This window comes from Misgurnus anguillicaudatus, chromosome 17 (genome assembly GCF_027580225.2).
Source record: "Misgurnus anguillicaudatus chromosome 17, ASM2758022v2, whole genome shotgun sequence".
Lineage (NCBI taxonomy): Eukaryota > Metazoa > Chordata > Actinopteri > Cypriniformes > Cobitidae > Misgurnus > Misgurnus anguillicaudatus.
Window position 1 is genome coordinate 13,053,108 of NC_073353.2, and position 20,300 is coordinate 13,073,407.

General features: G+C 37.4%; 1 protein-coding gene across 2 annotated transcripts; it reads left to right on the plus strand.

Moving 5' to 3' along the window:
- Window positions 1-917: 917 nt before the first annotated feature.
- On the plus strand, window positions 918-18,244 carry pdzk1 (PDZ domain containing 1). Of its 2 annotated transcripts, XM_073854985.1 has the most exons (9): window positions 918-1,004; window positions 5,739-5,955; window positions 9,284-9,512; window positions 9,594-9,730; window positions 9,855-10,050; window positions 15,335-15,531; window positions 15,965-16,231; window positions 16,504-16,827; window positions 16,949-18,244. In XM_073854985.1, exons 2-9 carry the CDS (start codon window positions 5,749-5,751, stop codon window positions 17,009-17,011), a joined length of 1,620 nt encoding a protein of 539 aa, XP_073711086.1. In that variant the 5' UTR covers window positions 918-1,004; window positions 5,739-5,748; the 3' UTR covers window positions 17,012-18,244. The 2 variants fall into 2 exon arrangements, with proteins under 2 accessions (XP_073711086.1, XP_055072046.2); XM_055216071.2 differs by lacking the exon at window positions 918-1,004 and having other exon boundaries at window positions 5,720-5,955.
- The last annotated feature ends 2,056 nt before the right edge of the window (window positions 18,245-20,300 follow it).

Below are 20,300 nucleotides of genomic sequence, written 5' to 3' on the forward strand. Positions count from 1 at the left end.
GCTGTTGGTAGTGGTGTTAGTGAGACCAGCAGGGGGTGCTCACCCTGTGGTCTGTGTGGGTCCTAACACCCTGATATAGTGATGGGGACACTATACTGTCAAAAAAGCACGATGAGATGTTAAACTGAGGTCCTGACTCTCTGTGGTCTTTAAAAATCCCAGGATGTCCTTTGAAAAAGAGTAGGGGTGTGCCCCGGCATTCTGGACAAACTTGCCCGTTGGCCTACTAATCATCCCCTCATACTAATTGGCTATATCTCTCTGTCTCCTCTCCACTCTCCTTTCCATTTCTGGATAATGGCCCCCACAGTGCTCACAGGAACATTCAGCATTCTGAAAATGTGCCTATAACCATTCCCATCAAAATGCTTTTCAACAATAAGATTACGAAGATCTTGAGAGAGTTCTTTTACCCATCATGAGGTCTTTCCTGTGAGCCTCCTGGGTAATAAGAAGGCCATCAGCTAGGACTAAAGCAGCTGATATTAATTAGTACTGATAGGGGGCAGGGTTTCTCTCTCAATACTGACAGATTTTAGGTGATCTCCTGGCGTTCTATGCCATTTTGCACCTTGTTCTCATCATGTGTTCAATACTTATTCCCTGTGTCATTTCACTTGATTTATTATGACTCAACTTGTATACTTAAATGTTCTGATATCTTTGTATGAATTCCATATTCTATATTTGGCTTGATGGCTACATCTGGTGGACATTTTGTGTCAATAGCCCACTTAGAAATCCCCTTACTGATAAAAATGCTGATGTGTCAAATACTTATTATATATATAATTTAATATAGATTTTTTTTCATGTATTGTTTTTAAGACAGCGTATGGTTACTCATACAAAGAAATGTCCAGCCACGAGACATGGTTAAATAACTCACCTTTTAGATCAACCTTTGGCCTGTCAAAGTCCTTCACACATACTTACACCTGCTAGATAACACCTAAGCAGACGCAGGCAGCTGCCTTTATTATGCTGGGACACTGCGGGCACTGCAACTGGTGAGTGACAATCACTTTTATTCACTACATGGTTACAGTATAATTTTTGCCAAAATGTTAGAAATCTCTAGAATTAGAAGTGTTTATATGCATTGATGTGTTTTTTGCATTTTTATTTGAAAAAAGTGCAGAATAGAATAGAATAGAATAGAATAGAATAGAATAGAATAGAACATTTAATGCTTTGGCCAAATGTCTGATGAATATGGCACACTCAACTTAAAAAGTAGAGAATAGGTGGAAGAATGATCCATGAAATGTGCTTGCAATCACGTACACGAATTTAATCACGTGGCATCTTTTTGCTTTCAAACTGCATGTAGATAAAGGACAGATAAGAAACAATAACTGAGAAACATTGATTATTAAGCAGCAAAGAAGGTGATTTGGCCCCAGTCTAAAAATATGAAAGCATTAGCGGTCCATAGAGCAGTCGATGGAGCACTCAGGTGAGAGAAGTGTGCTTGAGCTCTCAGCTGATGTGTGAGCTCTTATGTAATTGATATGGCATCTATGGTGCATGAATTTGTTTTTGGATGCTTGTGTTTTCAACCTGGTCAAACATTAATCGTAATGAACCAGAGCTGTAGGCAATATTTTAAAATCTTAAATGCATACGTGTGTGAACCTTCACCACTGTTTCGTAAGCGTTTTATGGTTCATAAGAGCACAAACAGGGTACGAACAATTTAAAGCTATCATACATTAATATAAACAAATTCAGCGGTTGACATTTAACAATCATGCAGTCCGACTCTCTTGCTGTTATATGTCAGTCTTAATATGATCTATAATATTGTACGGTCTTTCCTTTTAAGTGCTCTCAGAAATAAAGATACAAATGCTGTCACTGGGGTGGTACACTTTCAACTTGTTTAGTTCTTACCATTTTGGTACCTCAAAAGTACCTAAATGGTACCTATAGGAGCCTTTGTAAGGGTACCGTCCAAGTGAAAACTTTTGTAACTTTACTTCTGACATAGTAGTTGTATCCTCCCACCTCTTATTATTTTCATTATTATCATTTATAGTATCTTTAAACCCTTGTCTTTGCTAGTCGTTGTTTGGTTTTGTTTGCCGTACACGGTATGTTGTTCTTCATACTGTAATGTTGATTCCAGTATAATGTTTGACACTTCTCAATAAAAGCTGTACTTTGATCCAATCAAAGCCTATAATGTGATAGATTTGTTGTTGTTGCAGTGGTATAATGCAAATGTTATCTGATATATTTGCTAAATAATTATTTCTCAGTTTCCTTATTAGAATACAACGAGAAAATACAGGAAATGTGTATGCAATATTAAAAACCAGAATAAAATGATAAACTTAAAAAAGGTGTCAAATAATTCGTTTGAGACCTAACCTAAATATAAAAGAATCCTATAATCTGACGCTTCAGGATTTCTCAAAAGAGTTCAATATGTGTTTAAAGGTGCAGTGTGTAACTTTTAGAAGCATCTAATGACATAAATGCAATATTATATACTTAACTATATTATCAGTGGTGTATAAAGACCTTACAAAATGAACTGTAATGTGTTTATTACCTTAGAATGAGACGTTTTTATCTCCATACAATGCGGGTCCCCTTACATGGAAGACGCCATTTTGTGCCGCCATGTTTCTACAGTAGCTCTAAATGAACAAACTAGTATACAGCGCGTTTTGGCAAAACAGTATTTTGTCTTAGACAGCAACATGTTTGTCCTGTGGTGACTACTGTAGCTTCTCTATGCATTTCGGTAAACGGTGGACTGAGATGTTGGTTGCAATGTCACAGCTAGATTCTGCTGAAATCTACACACTACAACTTTAAGAGAGGCCATGCGAAATACTGACTACCAAAAATAAAAATTCTGTCATCATTTACTCACACTCATGTTGTTACACACCTGTATAAATGTCTTTATTCTGCTGAACACAAAGGAAGATATTTTGAAGAATGTTTGTAACCAAACTGTTAGACTTTTTATCGTATATGCAGGAACTCACTGGCACTGCCCAATTACAGTACCATAACTGTACATGTTTTCACAGTATGATGCCTTTACCACAGTTCCATTTTACAGTATAATACCCTTACTGTAACCTAGTTAAAAAAAATATATTGCCTTGAAGGGGAATCAAACCCAGATCACCCATGTCGTAGGTCCATAACACTACCACAGTTCCACAGAGTCACTTAATAAAAGTTACTCACTACACTCCCCAAGTTGCCTTTTCTGTCACTCTCGACACTCCGAGGAGCGAAATCTTGGCGTCACTAGTGTTTTGAGGTCTTGAGGTCAAATTTAAATCTGACGGTCAAGCATTTATCCAAAATCCCTTTCTTGTTTCAATCTACAATTCTCAATAAATTAAAAACAATTCACATTTTGAAATTTGCTTCGCTGCTAAAAGCATAACAAATAAAATGTATTTCATTTCATAGATATATTTTATTTTTTCATTTTATATGCTTTTATAACACTGTTTTATTCAGCTACAGTAGCACTACTGCTGTTGTTTTACAGCAGTCTACACTGAAAACCCTAATAAGTTGATTCAACTCAAATGATTTGAGTAAACTCATTCCCTCAATTTAATTGAGTAATGGGGTCTCCCAAAACGTGCATATTTAAGTTTACTTTTGGTGCTTATGTAGATTTGACTTAAATTGTTTAGTTCACCAAACTTTATGATTATTTAATGTACTTAAACAATAAAGTTCACTTAACTTAGTGTTCATTTCAAGTGTACTTGTATATGTTAGTAAACTCAACATGAAAATTTAACTGAAATGAGAATTTAATTCTAAAGAATTAATTCTATTTCTTTAATTGTAAAGTTATTATTTTTGACTGAAAGCTTTGTGCACACTGCCCTTAAATAAAACAATGACAACAATTTTAAGTTGAATAGACTTAATGTTTTAATTTCTTCCAATATTCCTGCACTCTTAACCCTGATTAATTGACATTACTAGAAATTTGTAAGGAAACTTGTTGCATATAACTTTAATTTTTTTGTCACTTTATATTACTTTTGATGTTATAAATGGTATTATAACACAAAATTAATGACTGACTTTAAGTCAATCATTGAATAAATGTGATTCTCCACAGAAACACACAAAACTGTGTTTTTGACATACATTATCAGTACTGTGGAGAGAAATACAATAAAATGTTCTGAACAGGGTTCATGTACGGAAACACTGATCACCTGAAAGATGACTTCACAAAATTATCATTTACAACAAAACAACTTCAATAATATAAGAGCTTGAACCTATATGACATTTTATTAACAAATATTTGAGTAGTGCAAGTTCTTAGCAGTTTTTATTCTGTGAAAAAGCAGAAAATAATCAAAATATACAGGCACAAAGGATTATGGGTATTCCTCACAACATGAACTAATAATTTTAAGTTCATTTTACTTGAATGTTTTAGTTTAATGGATTTTGTAAGCTTAAACGTTAAATCAACTTAACTTTTTTAAGCTTTGGCTTCAAAACAGAAAATTTTATGTGATGTTTACTTGATTGTTTAAGTAAAGACAATATCTGGGTTAACAGTGTACCGCAAATTCAAAACATACAGTAAATCACTGTAAATTAAATGTTAATACCCATAATGCAATGCATATTACAGTAATGAACTGGAAAAGAAAATGATGGTATTTTAGTGGGCATTTTGTGGTAAGTAACTGTAGAAATTACAGTTAAGTCTAACAGTGAACCATTTCAAAGCACCAATGGCTTCCATAGTATTATGTATTCCTACTATGGAAGTCATTGGGGCCTCTGATTGGTTTGGTTACAACGTTCCTCAAAATATCTTCCTAACAGTTTTCATTTTTGGGTGAATTATCCCTTTAAGAAACCATTTTATTCTGAAAGTTGTGTGTTTTTTTAGTTTGTGTACATATTTCCTGTATGTTTAACAGACCTGAAACCATATGATCAATATGAAACATATATATGGTTGGTCATTAAAACTCATTTTAAAGCAACAAAGCTTGTGGTGGCCTGATTTTAGCACAGTACTGTAGTATAAGCTATTATAAGTATTGTTGTATTTAATTCAATCGCACGTGTTATTCCAAAGCATTTGTTTTTGTAATAATTCATTACAATTTCATTTCATTTTATAACTTTCTCCACCTCTGAAACAAGGTTTCTTTGCAGCATCACCAAGCCTCTTTTAACCTCTGCCATATAGAGACAACATCACAACCCAATCAGTTCCTAATGGATAAAGTCCACTATACAGATCTTTATTTTTTTTTGCAAATATCCCGTTTTACTCATAAATATGTCACCTTACGCAAGTAAAACAGATTGTGAATGCTGTTTCGTGTTGACTCCACCTCTAGTGCACCCTAACACAGAGTGCTGATTCAGTGGCCTTTGGTAATTTTATATTACCCCACTTATCTTCAGATCCTAAGATTACATTATCATGTCAACCGGGACGGGTCAGCACTGCTCCAATATCTACTTCGTAAAATATTTATAAAGATTTAAACATCTTGTCATCATAATATATACAGCATACAGTACTGAGACGTAATTACACTTCATAAAGATTTACTCGATCATTATTAGCAACTGTTATCGTTACATTCCTTGTATATAATGAAGTATGGTTACTGCATATATGATAAGATAACACTAAATGTGATTAAAAGCATATTATTACATGTTCCTCAGCATGAAGTTGACAGCCTGTGGATGTTTCCCAACTGAAATATGGCTTGGACTAAACCACGCGTCATTACTCTTACCAAGCGTGAGGGACAAAGCTATGGCTTCTACCTCAGAGTTGAGCAAGGAGAGGAGGGTCACCTGATTCGATCCCTGGAGATGGGCGGTGCTGCTGAACTGGCTGGATTGAAAGATGGAGACCGCATAATCCGAGTCAATGGGACATTTGTGGACAATATTGAGCACAGCCAGGTATGACAGACCTTTCTATTTATTTTAACTTAGTTTCATATGCTGTCTGTGGTTTTTTGATGAAAAGTTGGTTTTATCCAAAATCTTGGTGGTAAAGTTTACAACAAAAATCCACACTGGCAGCTATTTTTGCAACATCAATTCAGTCATACAAGACCAAAATCTACCTAAATAGTAAATGATGACGCGAGTTATCATCTCCAAAGTAAATCTCTTTTCTTGGACTACAACAAACACACAGATTGTTGGCAACAGTCTAATTCCTGGGATTGGTGATGCAGACAAGACCGACATAATCATAATTCCTCCGGCTTTGACTAACAGTCCGTAAGTTAAAGGGAAACCAGGCAAGTCTGCGTAATATTTCTCTACGAGCTCCCCCTAGTGTCTGAAAGTAAATACTTTCAAACACACTGTCGTAAAAACGAACTGTTGTCCCTCCCCTCTCGGAACCAAGTTGATTAGCTTATTTCCAATCCAGTTATGTTTTCCTTCCGTCAAGGGTTTTCGATGCTTCTTCCCTGGCTCTGCCATTTGCAACAATCCCTAGCAGTGTTTAGCTCGCCTGCCTCTGTGTTGTTTGCCGTAAAGTGATCCTGCTTCTCGCGTATCTGAGACTTTGCGAGACTGAAGGACACCGGGTCGGATACAGCAAACTTGCAAGTGGGGTATTCTTCAGACGGTAGGGGCGGGCGACAGAGTCTTCATTCGTTTGGTAATGAGTCATTTAACCATATACCGACTTACGAAGATGATTTATTAACATAAAAATGGTGCCTTGTGTCCCTTTAACTGCTGTTAGCATTGCATTGTGACCGAATCTTTTAAACATGGTAAGGAGCGTCACATACAGCTGATGACAGAGGTATTCAGACTAATCACAATGTCCAGATTAGCTGGCCAATCAGAGACACTGAGGTTTTCAAATCGATTAGTTTTGCACAAAATCTGTGTGTTTCAGGAAGAGAGTGAAATCTGGAGCTACAAAAATGTACGGTGGAAAAGAATGTGTTTTTTGAACCATAAACCAAAACAACACATTGTACCAAATACACAAAATAACATTATTTTAGCAATGAAATAAGTCCACTTTAGATCTGACATCAACCAAACCATAAATTCAGTTTCTAAAGCTCAGCTCATACAATATGTAACTCTGGACCACAAAACCATAAAGGTATTTTTTATTGAGATTCCTACATTATCTGAAAGCTAAATATTTAAGCTTTCCAATTAAGTATGGTTTGTTATGACAATATTTGGCCAAACTATTTGAAAATCTGGAATCTGAGGATGGAAAAAAATAAAGATTTTGAGAAAATTGCCTTCAAAGTTGCCAAATGAAGTCCTTAGCAATACATATTACTATAAAACCCCTTTTATATATATTTAGGAAATTTACCAAATATCTTCATGGAACATGATCATTAATTAATATAATGAGTTTTGCCATAAAAAAACAAAATTTTGACCCATACAGTGTATTTTTGGCTATTGCTACAAATACACCTGTGCTGAATATGACTGGTTTTGTGGTCAGTCATTGGTCTCGTCAGTATTGTCAGTCTATAGTAATTCACAATTTGCTCTTTAAACTGGAAGTTGGGACATCTTTAGCTAAAGTGACCGTAGTAAGCACTGAATACTTGGATCAAAAATAGCACACTCTAAAAAAATGGTGCTAAATAGCACTAAAAGTGTTTCAGTGGCTGGTAATCATAGGGGAAACATATTTAGTGCTAAACAGAACCTATGTGGAACCTGCGCAGCACTTGTGTAGAACCATATTGTGCAGGGGCGTACCAATGCACCGTTTTTTTAAGGGGGCACAGTTCATACTGTAATCATAATTATTACATCCAATAATAGAATACATTAAACCGTTTTTATATGCCAGCGAGCGTTTAGAAGTTAATTTAATTGCTATTTTACACAATAATGAAAAACTGAGAGTAAAAATACACATTTACACCGACAACTCATTTAAACGTTACATTTATGCTCTCATCATCGGTTACGTCTGTAATTGGCTGTAATGATCAACACTTTAAAAACAGGGAATAAAAAGAAACCTTTGATGCAACGTAATTAGATCTTAATGTTATGCAGAATTTAAAAACAACTAGCTTATGAAACATATTTATATAAAATTATTAGATGAGCACATTTTTGCATCATATATTTGACCTCAGAGTCAAAGCACAAAGTAAACTGAACATTGCGGTAGCTGCTGCGTTTTGAAAGTGTGCGAGGATTTGTGATGGCTTTGTAATTTGATCTAAAAACAAAATGCACCAGTAGCACGTGTCCACCACCATGCACAATGATGGCACCAATGCTGTTCTGTTGCATCTGTATTTGTATAATTCATTAAATTCATTGCCTCTAGAATAAAACATGTGATTAAAACAGCAAAAATCTCAGAGTGAAGTGCAAAACTGGTCATATTTTGCCTATTAAACAAAGTAACAGATGAAAAGATGCTTCATTAATTTTGAGGTTGCATGCAAAAATCCAAGAGGGCACGTGCCCCTTCAGTTTGAATGGGCATGACGCCTCTGATATTGAGCTATGTTGAACCATAAGTGGTGATATAGTCATGCTTAAGCATCACTTTTGGTTCTACATAGGTGCTATATACACTCACCTAAAGGATTATTAGGAACACCTGTTTAATTTCTCATTAATGCAATGGGGTAATGGTGTGGGGGATGTTTTCTTGGCACACTTTAGGTCCCTTATTGCCAATTGGGCATTGTTTAAATGCCACGGCCTACCTGAGCATTGTTTCTGACAATGTCCATCCCTTCATGTCACAAAGCTCAAATCATTTTAAATTTCTTGAACATGACAATGAGTTCACTGTACTAAAATGGCCCCCACAGTCACCAGATCTCAACCCAATAGAGCATCTTTGCATCAACTGCAAGATGCTATCCTATCAATATGGGCCAACATTTCTACAGAATGCTTTCAGCACCTTGTTGAATCAATGCCACGTAGAATTAAGGCAGCTCTGAAGGCGAAAGGGGGTCAAACATAGTATGGTGTTCCTAATAATCCTTTAGGTGAGTGTAGGTGCTAAATATTGCTAAAAATTGTTACATTGTCAGACAAAAATGGTCAAATATGGTCCATTTTTGTCACTTGGGGCGGTAGTCTTTTAAAAGTACATCTTTGCCTTTAAAGAGCTCATATTCTTAAAGGTACATACTGGTACAAAATGTATACCTAATGGTACATATAAGGACCTTTATAAGGGGACTGCCCAAATATTTTTTTCTGGCAGTCTAAATACAAATGGTCTGCACTCATTTTGTTTGGCCAGGTTGCAGAAATGGTGAGAAAAAGTGGAATGACTGTCACGTTTCATGTTATTGGAGAAGAGGCATACAAGCAGGCCAAAGCCAACGGAGTGAACCTTGCCGAGCCTCAGTCTTCCACTGCTCAGAATCAGCCCACTATGAATGGAGTGTCAACACCAGCTCCTAAAGCCAAACTCTGTTACCTGCAAAAATCCAGCAGTGGTTTCGGTTTCTCCCTACGATCTGTCAAAGGTGTGCAGACTTTATCTTGTATTGGGTAAATTGTATATGATTATGATTTGAAATATTTAATCTAACCCGTTCATCTCTCAGGCAATCCCGGCACATTCATGACAGATGTGATCTCTGGAGGAGTGGCCGATCAGGCTGGCGTGAAGGCGAACGACCGTTTGGTGGAGATAAATGGCGAAAATATTGAAAGTGCCAAACATGATCAAATTGTGCAAAAAGTTTGTAACAGCTTTTTATATTTAGCCACATCAACACATCTGGGCAATTTCATTTTATCACCAATTTCGTATAGATTTCCCCTGTTTTGCTACAAAAATTTAATAATAATTTTCTTTTTGGTAGGTGAAGGTAGCTGGGAATAATATTATGCTTCTGCTGGTGGACGATGACACTGACAAATACTTTAAAAACAAAAGTATTCTGGCAGGTGTGGCTAATGCAACAGTCAGGCACCTCCCGCATAAGCCACGTATTGCAGACATGGTGAAGAGAGCAGATGGTTATGGTTTTATGCTGAAGGCAGAGCCTAATCGTGCAGGTAAGTGGATGCTGGATATTGAGTTATTGGACATAACAAGATTGGGCACTGCTGTTACTATATAGGGGACATTGCAATGCAATTCCAATACAGCCGCTCTTCCAGTGAAAAGAAACCAGTCATCAATCAATAAAGACTGATGGTTCTCTGTGGAAGAAGCTTTGTACAGAGACGCATGAGGCGTTTGCCATCATGTGCGCATGTGCGGTAGCTGAAACAACCTTGAAAATTTTTAGTTTTAAGCGCAGTGTGAACAAAAGTTATGGTCCAGTTGATATAGAGTTGGTTAACTAGAAAGCTCTCTGAAGGGTGATCACAGAGAAAATAGTACAATTGACACTTATAGGTCCTAAAAAAATTTGATGTCATCCTGGAGTCAGTTGACCAATGATGTTACAGTCTAGCATGATTCTGCCTAACAACTGATACAAGTTTATTATAGTTTTAAACCAATGCTTGAGTTCATGTCTAATGAATAATTGACAATGTGGTGATAGTCTTTCACGAAGGAATTTTCATGACGCTGTAGAATGATATGCAAAGGTTATCTATGTACTGAAATGGCTCCATAATGCTGTCATTTAAAAGATGATTAGCATTTCAGTGCAACCTCGTACCACATTTTTAACATTGTGTGCTAAACGTTTTAGGGTGTAAAAAGATCTAAAGATATGTAACAATATTATATATATATCTTTTCTGTATAAAATGATTATCAGGAAATGCATAAAATATATCAGTACTCTGGTTTGTCCCATTGTTTTTCATTTTGCGGGTGGTCAAACTACAGTGTGCGTCGTTCAAATTCATTGTAATAGACATTTAGTTTAATTGCTAAACTACAAGTGAACGAAATTTCAATTTCAAGAATGTTTTTACTCTGCACATTGTCTGAGGAAATCCGAAGGGGAACCAAACAGACAGCCGCGACAGCGGAGATTGTCACGTACCTACAAAAGGGTATGGAAAAAGCTTGCGTCTGACCTGCAGCTATCATTCTGGCTCGGTGGGATGTCAGCCAGCGAGTCCTCTGATTCTGACCTTGTTCTTTTACTACTCAGAGTCTTAAACAAGGAGGGCATATTAAGTGTTCACTATATTTTCATTTTAACCGAGCAGCTATGGTTGCGCGTTTCACACAAACACACACCTCTCCAGGTCACGTTGACACTGACTGACAGCAGCAAAAGCGACGCATGCGCTTTTAACTTGTAAAGGCAAGGGTTTATGGGTAATGTAGTCTCTGCTCTCAGTGGGATGAATTAGGAAGCGTACATTGTGAAGGGCGCTCTGAAAAGCGGCAGCGCAGCCAAAGGATTAAATTAAACCTCTGATTTTTAAACAGATGTGCAAATGAGCGTTCCGGTACGCTAAAAGCACGTTCTGGGCACACGGAGAGGTGGTGGTACGCTCAAGAGCTATATTTGGAAGTGGCGGTACTGAGTACCGGCACGTTCCGGCCCACTTAAAGCACTGTATGTGAACATACATCTCCCATTGTTCCACTCTCCTACATAATGTCATTAAATGTGCATTGTGTAACTTTTAGGAGGACCTCTTGACAGAAATGTAATATAATATACATAACTATATTACATAATGGGGCGGTTTCCCGGACAGGGATTAGACTAGTCCTAGACTAAAATAAATGTAAGAGCTGTTCAAACTGTTCAGTACATCAGTTTCCTTTGTAGTCCTGGCTTAAGCTAATATCTGTCCGGGAAACCACCCCAATGAACTGTATTGTTTCATTACCTCAGAATGAGCCATTTTATATACATAGACTGCAAGTTGTCGTCATGTTTCTACAGTAGCCCTAAATGGGCAAATTGCTCTACAGAGCGCGTTTCATAACTACCAGAATAACGGCAATATAAATTAACTGCATTACTAACGGCATTGCTTTTTCAGTATCGAGTAATCAAACAAATTACTTTCTCCATTGCAACGCTATTGCCGTTACTGACAAACAAATGCTGTGTGTTACTATAACTGATCTCAAGGCTCTTTCTCAGCCAGACAGTATGAACTAAAAGATTTTCTCTGCTGTGTGTGTGTGTTGGAGGGGGTGGGACAACCACATAACTGATGATGATTGGCTTAATTTCCATCGTTAGCCAACCAGAGGGAGAGTGGTGCGGGGGTTTGTTCACACACAAGCACATGCACACATTCCGAGTCGCAACGACAGACGATGGCAAGTATAACAAGCTCAAAAATGTAGCATTCGCAAACTGGAAGGATAATATAATAACTATTTTTCTCTTGTTGAGGTGAAGGGCAAGAATATTTATGTAACGTGTAATGAGCCACAAGTCGCTGGCTTCGAATCTAATGAAGCACCTCACATTGTCATATGCTGCCACAAAATTTGTGGTTTCTCTTTAGTGTCTATTTCATTCATTTAACAGTTATTTGACATATTTTAAAAAATTTTAAGTAACACAATAATTACTTTTCCTGGTAATTAGTTACTTTTATAATGATGTAATGCAGTTACTAACTCCGTTACTATTTGTGAAAAGTAGGGATGCACCGAATCCAGATTTTTTAGGTTCGGCCGAATCCCGAATCCACCGTATAAGATTCGGCCGAAACCGAATACCGAATCCTACTCGCATCCTTATTCCATTAACACAGTAAAACACATTAATGAAGTAAACAACGTCCACAGCAGTGTATTTTTCATTTTATTTAAAACTGTACATTATGCCAGGATGACAAGTTGGAAAAACTATTTTGACAATTACCATAAGCCTATGCATAATGAAAGCGATGCGTTGCGACACGCTCGTTTTTCCAATAAGCAAGCAGCTCCGCGCTGAAAACTATATTTAACTTTGAGTGAGAAGCTCCACTCGTCAATGTCAGTTTTCACACGGCCATCCAATTACAGTGGAGGAGGGGCGGGACATTACCACAGCAACCAACGGCTCACAGCTGAAGCATCACAGCTACCAAGCGCTCGGCTGAAAAACAGCTGGCATTTGGCGTCCTCAAGGCGTTTTCAGCCGTGTTTAAAAGTTTTGGTTTGTCCAGCCCTAAGGCTCACCGAAAGAAAAAGCTCATCTCCACGTCAGCACCCGATGTGTGTAATCAACGGCCGCGTGACGTCGACCAGCGTAGCGCAAGCCAAGGGTTCGGTTTGGTGGAAAAAAAATCTAGGATTCGGCCGAACCCGAACCCCGTCAAAAAGCCCAGTATTCGGCCGAATCCGAATCCTGGATTCGGTGCATCCCTAGTGAAAAGTAACTAGTAACTATAACTAATTGTTTTTTAAAGTAACATGCTCAACAATGATTACTACATTGTCTCAGATGACGACATGTTTGCTACCCTAGCTTCCCATTGCTTTTTGAGATTGAGGTTAGTTGCAATTCTCAGTTTCACCACTAGATACCGCTAAAAAAACATAGACTGTAAAAATATGGACGTAGTGCCCGTGACAACACCCATAGGTGTGTGAAGAGCTTTTTTAAAGCCAATAGTTGGCGTGGCCTGTCGTCACCATCTTGGCATGGTTCACCGTTCATCACTCGCAGATAACCGACAATGCGTAAAGAGGCGGGACGTGAGGTGGCTGGTTGCTGAAACCATAGCCATTTCTCAATACCAAGTACGCCAAACTCGGACTTGTGTCCTTCGTAGTTCGAACTTGCAAGTTCAGACTCGGAAGAACGAACTCCTGACGCAAAATGCATTTTGGGAAACTTCGCTGTCATAAGTCCACACAAGTCTCCTGTGATGCATCCTCGATAAAATGGGCGGATCAAGAACACATCCAGGGATTTTATGTGAACTTGGGCTTGATGCGAACTTTAAATTGGAACAGTACTTGGGCCGCGACTGATGACGTTTCACAAGTCCACAAGAACGCAAGTATAGACAAGAACGCATATTGAGAAATGGCTCATGTCCGCCTAGCTCAACGGTAGTGACAGCAACGGCAGTTTACCCATCACTCAAATGGACACGCCCCTTAATTATGCAGAACTTTAAAGGGACAGTAAGTAGGATTTTAAGTGTTTTATTAATCAAAATCAATGTCTTTATTCATAAATATGAGATTGAAGTGATCTGACTTTTCTTTGTAAGCTTAGAATTTCTTCTCTTTACTTACATTGGGCGAGTAAGTCCACGGAGGCTTCCATGTTGGTCCGCCGTATTGATAAACTATAATAGCAGAGAGGGACAAAAGCACTAGCCTACCAACGCATTTCCACAACGCGTTTTCATTCAGAACACGTGAACTAGCCAAACGGACAGGAAGATCTGTGATTACATAACGGCTACTGTAGTTGAAAAACGCATTTGGAAAAGCGAGGCGCTAGAGAGCACTATTTGTTTGAATGCAAAAACAATTTTACCACTAGATGGGGATAAATCCTTCTTATTGTCCCTTTAAGGATTAATAATTCAAACGGATCTGTTACAAAAAAAAATCACCCCACTCACAGTTGTCATGTATGGGAAAATTTGCTATATACAGTAGACCAAAAACACTTTTTGCACCAGGCTGTAAACACATTTATTTCTGCTGTAAATGTTGTCCACTGATTTTCTGTTTTCTCCTGCTTTGTTAATGTAAAGCTGCTTTGAAAAGTGTGAAAAGTGCTAAATTAATAAATTGAACATGGGGGTTGAATGGGATTGACTCCCTTTTGGAGCCAGCAGTATCTAGCAGCCGGTCAATGAAATGCAGTTTAAGTCACTTCCGTGTTCACGATGGAGATCGAAAGGTTGCCCCTTGTAAAAAATCATACTGTACCTTTTAATATTTGCCTTTGTTATTGTTAGTGTTGTTGTGTAATAGCGACCTCTAGTGGTGAAAATCTACATACTGTGGCTTTAATCATAGTAAACTGACATAAATAAATTTGTAAGACTTGAAAGGAACAGGAACTGATCTCACTAACATAGTGTGTATTATATTATTCATTATTAAATGCTAACTAAATAAAATGAATTGGAAGAATAATAACATACTTTTCTGTGAAAACAGGAATAATATGCCTATTAGCATTAACATTATAAAGGAAAATGTAAAGACTTCAGAAATGTCAAATGAAAAACATGTTGTGAGGTGTGTTAGGTATGTAATTATATATCTACATAAATAGATTTATAATGTGTATGTTAAGTTAGTTATATACTGTAAGCAATAATAATAATAATGAATCATTGAGTCTCGGAATACGTCTGCAAAGGTTTAAACCAAACCTTTCATTCAAACAGTTTGACATTCAGTATTGTATATGTTTGTGTCTCTGAACTTATACCTCAGGTCATTACATTGGAGAAATTGACAAGGGCAGCCCAGCTGAGAAAGCAGGACTTAAGGATGCGGACCGACTAGTGGCTGTGAATGGAGAGGAAATACAACAATACACACATGAGCAGGTGGTGGATAAAATACGTCAACAAGGAAGCAACTGCTGCCTCCTGGTGATAGATGCTGAAACAGACAAAATGTACAAACTGGTGAGTCTCAAGTGGTTTCAAGTTTCATAACCTGTACTTGTTACAAAGATCTGCGTATTACTAATAGTAATAGTACTACATTCATAATATTTGAATGCACTCTTCAAAATGCTGGATTATTTTCAACCCATGTTTGGTCCAAAAAAAAAAACAAACAAACATTGGTGTCCTTATGTCACCCAACCATATCTTGAAATAACCCAGTTAGGTGTTTTGTATTGTGTACATACTATAATATATGCATTTGTTGTTATTTAACCAAATTAAATTATACCCACAAATATTGTCTATTCTATACTTTTTATTGTCCAACTAACATATCTACAATTTGTATAATTCTGTAGTATCCTTGTGTCATCGCCTGTTTTATGGACATGTAGTGGAACAGACAAACAATTAAAGTAAAAAAAATTACTTTTTTTGTATTGCATAGGGTGGTGCTTCTCCACTCCTTTACTGGGAGGAAATGAGAGCATCTCTGCCCAGCTATTCAGATTGTGAATCCACACCTGCTCCAACTCCAGCACCAGCAGTACCTATACCCATCCCAGCAACTCCTACACCTGTCCCAGCGGCTGCCACACCCGTCCCAGCAGAGATGGATTACAAACCTAAACTGTGCCGACTGGAGAAAACTCCTGCTGGATTTGGCTTCCATCTCAATGGCATCCAGGGATTGGATGGACAGTACATCAAAGAGGTGGAGTCTCAGAAATATTGTCTTTGAAGTGTCCTGCACTGACATTTAAAACTGCGTTTGTCTAGACCTGTTTGTAGCTTCAGTGTTTGATGTAAAAGTAGTAGTACATCTAAACAAAATTGTGTCATCAGAACCTATTGACAACCTATGAGACAAGAATATACTAATCAATTTTTCTATATAATAACTGAGATTTTTACCTCATAAAAATAAAAAAGAGGATGAAAGTATGTTCATTTGTTGGTGTACTATTCCTGTGATGGGTCTGTCAGGTGGTGAAAGGTGGAGCAGCTGATAAAGCCGGAGTGGAGGATGAGGATATTGTTGTGGAGGTGAATGGAGTGAATGTGGAAACCAGCACACATGAGGAGGTCGTGAACCTTATCCGTAAAAGCGGTGACACGCTGGTCCTACTATTGGCTAAAAAGGAAGCCTATGACCATCTGAAAGCTCAAGGGATCAGCATCACCCCTCAGCTGCTGAATGTAGAACCCATTGCTGATATCCAAACACCAGCCTCTCCACAAGAGGAAGAGAGGAAAGAAGAGCAACAGGAAACAGAGACAGAAAAACTTCCCAGTCCACCACGTTCAAGGGTCAGTACGGCTTTCCAGCATGACATAACCTCTTCTCAAATGTTTTTTTTATCTCTGGTCAAAACTATTATATTCCTAAGATCAAAATTAAAAGATACTAACGTTTATCTTTTCATTTTAGAAATTCTCTTCTTCTTCATCATCATCATCTTCATCAGCTGGGAGTGAAGACGAGAGACTCTGAGCTGTGTGCACTTTCCTGTACTGACAGATCCTTTAAATACTCTGATTTAGTGACAGGTCCATGTACTTACCTGATCGACTACAATCTAATAAGAAAACAGGAAAACACTTTGAAAAATAGACTCTAAGACCATTGATTAACAATACTGATGTATTTTCAATTTTAGAATATTAACAGCTAAGCATTATTCATGTACTGTTCTGCTTTCTTATGGTCTATAGTGATAAAAATCTATTTAAACTCGCTTTAACCCTTTGATGCATGAACTTTAAGAGTACAATCATTCACGGCTACTTAGATTAAAGGTGCAGTGTGTACATTTTAGCGGCATCTAGTGGTGAGGTTGCGAAATACAACAAACGGCTCAGTCCACTGCTCACCTCTTGCTTTTGAAACACATAGAAAAGCTACGGTAGCCGCCACCAGACAAACATGTCATCGCCGGAGACAACTTAGTAAAAAAAGTTTGTCCATTAAGGGCTTTTGTGGAAACATGGCGGCAAAAAATGGTGACTTCCATTTAAGGGGACCCTCTGTGTATGTAGATAAAAAACGTCTCATTCTAAGGTAATAAACACATAATGGTTTATTATGAAAGGTCTTTATACACCCCTAATAATATAGTTTTGTATATTATTTTGCATTTCGGTCAAGAGATCCTTGTAAAAATTACATACTGCACCTTTAACAGACAAAATAATCACTTTTAGGGGTGGTTTCCCGGACAGGGTTTAGGTTAATCCAGGACTAGGCCTTTTTAATATTAGGTCATTTAAGAAGTTTTTACAAACATATCTTACAAAAAACACCACAGGTGTGCATCTTAAGACAAAATAATGTCAACGAAATATGATAAAATTAAACAGGACAAGGTGTTTTTAAATTAAAGCAGCTCAAACATGCATTTTAGTCTGGGACTATAATAAGCCCTGTCCGGGAGACCACCCCAAAGTGGTTTAAATATATAACACAACCTGAATGACTAAACTTGTCTGTTAAAGAACAGTTCAAAGTCATGCATCAAAGGTTTAAAAACCTAGAAACCTTTGTCACATTGATAGTAATTTTAAATAAAACAGGCTATTTTTGAAAAGGTAAAAGCTGTTCAGACAATATTGATGTATAATTTATTCTTTCAGAATGGTTTTGTCACTTTCTAGTGGACTCTAAACCTCTCGTCATGTTCTTCATTTTTAAGTCGCTTTGGATTAAAGCATCTGACTTGTATGTAAATGTATGGAATTAAACGCCTTTATTTGGTGTGAGGCCACAAATGCCACACAAGATCTGTCGAATTCTGCTAAATTCATTTTTATCATGTTATGAAACTGTTTATATAGTTTCATAACATACCCCTTAGTAGTGATATTCCATTTTTAAACCTTCTAAGATCTGGGACATGTTTTGTTGTTTGCACCATAATACTTAATTCTGTGTAACTGTACACAAACGTGGACAATTACACCTTTTAAAGGAACATATTTGGTTATTATATTTATTGGTTCTTCCTAACCCCAAAATAGCTGGAAGAAATCTGAAAAAAGACAAACCAAAGCTCGGGTCTGAGGAGGTTATATATTGACAAGAGAAAAAAAATTAGTTAAAATTGCGTAGGGGGGGGGGGGTAATGGTATTTCATGCATTCTGAATTATTAACACAGTCAAAGAGTTGGATTCCTCATGTTAAACATGGGCAAAAGTTCAAAAAAGTGTGTGACGGAGTATTTCTGGGCAAAAACACTTTTCCCACATTTTCTTTTCCCAAAGTTTCTGAAAGTTTTTTCAACTTCTGAATCTGCTGCGTAAGGAGTCCCAGGAGTACAGCGGAAGTCCTTATATGGGCACTTTAACTGGAGTATAACACGCACACACCAAGAACTGACACACAATCAATGTCACCAGAGAAGTGTGTTGGTGTTTGTGAGGGTAATTTAAGCTTGTTCAGGTTCCCAAAGAATTCAGCATTATGACAACAATGAATATAGTTTGTTTATTCAGGGTAGCAGCAGATATGTGCGTGTGTGTTTGTTTAACGCTAGATTTTGTTGAAATGGAGTGATCCCAACCAGGGCATGAGTCGCAGGCAGTATGTAAAACTGCATCAAATGTCTTGGTTTTGTTGGCAATTGGCGAGTAGTCGCATAAACTGTAAATAGGGCTGCACAATTATAACAAAAATCATAATTCTAGATTATTCACCTTGATATTGTATCCGTTAGTTTTCTTATTATTGTCCTTCCCTTTTCTTTTTCTTCCACCATTGCGGCTATGGGAGCCCATAGCAGCGTACATCGGAAAGTTATAAAATTTGGCACACTGATAGAGGTCATTCCAAAAAGTTTCCACAGCAGATTTGGAGTCTATCGCAAACCCGCTAGCGCCACCAACAGTCCAAATTTGCACTTACGTTTTTTATAACTTACTCGTAAAACCTAGAAACAAACTTCTTGTTTTCTAGAATTCCTTGGCTTGAAACGATTCGATTGGACCATCTGACGTCATTTTCCGTCATGAAAAATGTTCCGCCATTTTGAATTGTTTTGTAAAACCTACTTTTTCGAACTTGTCCTAGAGCGTTTGTCTGATTGGCATGGAAAAAATACACAAATCATCTTTAGACCATGTAGGCAAAAAGTTATTAAAAGGTTGTTGAAAACTTTATCCATTTTTTGAATAACACAAACGATTTTGTTCTTACTTGCGCAAAAAGCGTAGTGACGCTATATCTTTGCAACGCTTTATCGTATTAACACCATACTTGGTGGGTGTAAACACAGTCATGACCTGAGACAACCTGCATGGTTTCTGTGCAGTGCCCCCTAGTGGTCGCGAGATATGAAAAATGCTATTTTTGCTATTTTGTCTAAAATTATAAAAGTGCTATTGTTAGATTTTTGATGTGATGCTATTTTTTTCTAAAATTATAAAAGGGCTATTGTTAAATTTTTTATAGACCAATCCGTTAGTGTATAACGCATCAACGAATACGATGGCGAGCACGCCAAAATGGATTTGAAACTTTTGCTTATTGACACGAGACATGGTATATGTCATTACAGTCATGACCTGAGGGTGCATGCACCGTTTTGTTACAGCACCACCTAGTGGTCACGAGATATGAAAAATGGCTATTTTTGCTCATAACTACTGGAAAGCTAAGAGTTAAATCATGAGAGTGTCTGGTTAGATTCCATGAGGCATGCCGAGTCAGACGATACCAAACGGTTTTCGTATTGCCATTTTGATTTTTGTCTTTAAGTTCAAGTATTTCATAAACGCAATTACATAT